This window comes from Cyphomyrmex costatus, unplaced genomic scaffold (assembly GCF_001594065.2).
Source record: "Cyphomyrmex costatus isolate MS0001 unplaced genomic scaffold, Ccosl1.0 scaffold242, whole genome shotgun sequence".
NCBI classification, from domain to species: Eukaryota; Metazoa; Arthropoda; class Insecta; order Hymenoptera; family Formicidae; genus Cyphomyrmex; species Cyphomyrmex costatus.
Window position 1 is genome coordinate 24,619 of NW_017276500.1, and position 945 is coordinate 25,563.

Below are 945 nucleotides of genomic sequence, written 5' to 3' on the forward strand. Positions count from 1 at the left end.
ATTTAAAAAATAGTCGTCTGAAAAGTGTTTGATTTATAATGGAATGTCTCATAAGCTCTTCAAAGAAAATGTTTAAAACCATGAAAAAATATTGTCACATAAAAATACATAATAAAATTTTATTAATTATTGTAATACTTACTTAAGTTTTGTACTTGTGTCTTCTCTGTAGAAATTTGAGTTTTATCTTCTATTGGAAGATTAAAAAATGAAATAACTTCAGGTGATAGTGGTACTTCAGTAAGCGTTCCAACTAAAATATATACATATATATATATTTACTCTTTTCTTCTAATTATCATTAAAGTACTTACTTATATTGTCGTAAATTAGTACTTTATTGTTTTCACCTTTGTGAATTTGATTATTTTCATCAAGTACTATAACATGTCGCCCTTGTACAAGCTCTTTTGTAATATCAGTCATATTGATACTGAAATTATTCTTGGTAATTATTCAGAAGCCTCTCCTCCGATTTCGATCAAATTACGACGCGTTTTTGCAAGTACTTGTAGTAAATTTTGAAACGCAGCCGAAATATTAAACATTAAAGTTAACGAATATTGAGGTTAGAAAATGTGCCACACCAACTTAATGCGCTATGTACACATATTTTTTGTAAAAACGCGTTGAACGAGCCCAATCTGCCCAATTTCATCGAAATTGGAAGAGAGGCAGATCTTCTCAATAATCGCCAATATATTGCCTTTGTGAATTTTCACGCCTTTTACTATGGTAACCCTCACAACCTCTTCAATTTTCGATGTCATAAAAGTTACCTCTAAGGTCAACCAAGTAAGTGTTTTGGAACGATATTACAAATCAACCGTGGACCGACCATAATAGTTTTGGAACGGCTTGTGGTAACCTAGGTATGGTTTTGGAACGCACCCCGGCGAGGTCCGTCGGGCGCGGTCCGCCCCCACCGCAGCTGCCATCGCGCGC

General features: G+C 34.3%; 1 protein-coding gene across 1 annotated transcript in view; it reads right to left on the bottom strand.

Annotated features, from left to right (window-relative positions):
* Nucleotides 1-426, bottom strand: part of LOC108774326 (uncharacterized) — a 3,729-nt gene extending 3,303 nt beyond the window's left edge. The window contains exons 1-2 of the mRNA XM_018540402.1: nucleotides 315-426; nucleotides 143-253 (exon numbers count right to left, since the gene is read on the bottom strand). Coding sequence (XP_018395904.1) covers nucleotides 143-253; nucleotides 315-426 — 223 coding nt within the window. The remainder of the gene's footprint in view (nucleotides 1-142; nucleotides 254-314) is intronic.
* Between the last annotated feature and the right edge of the window lie 519 nt (nucleotides 427-945).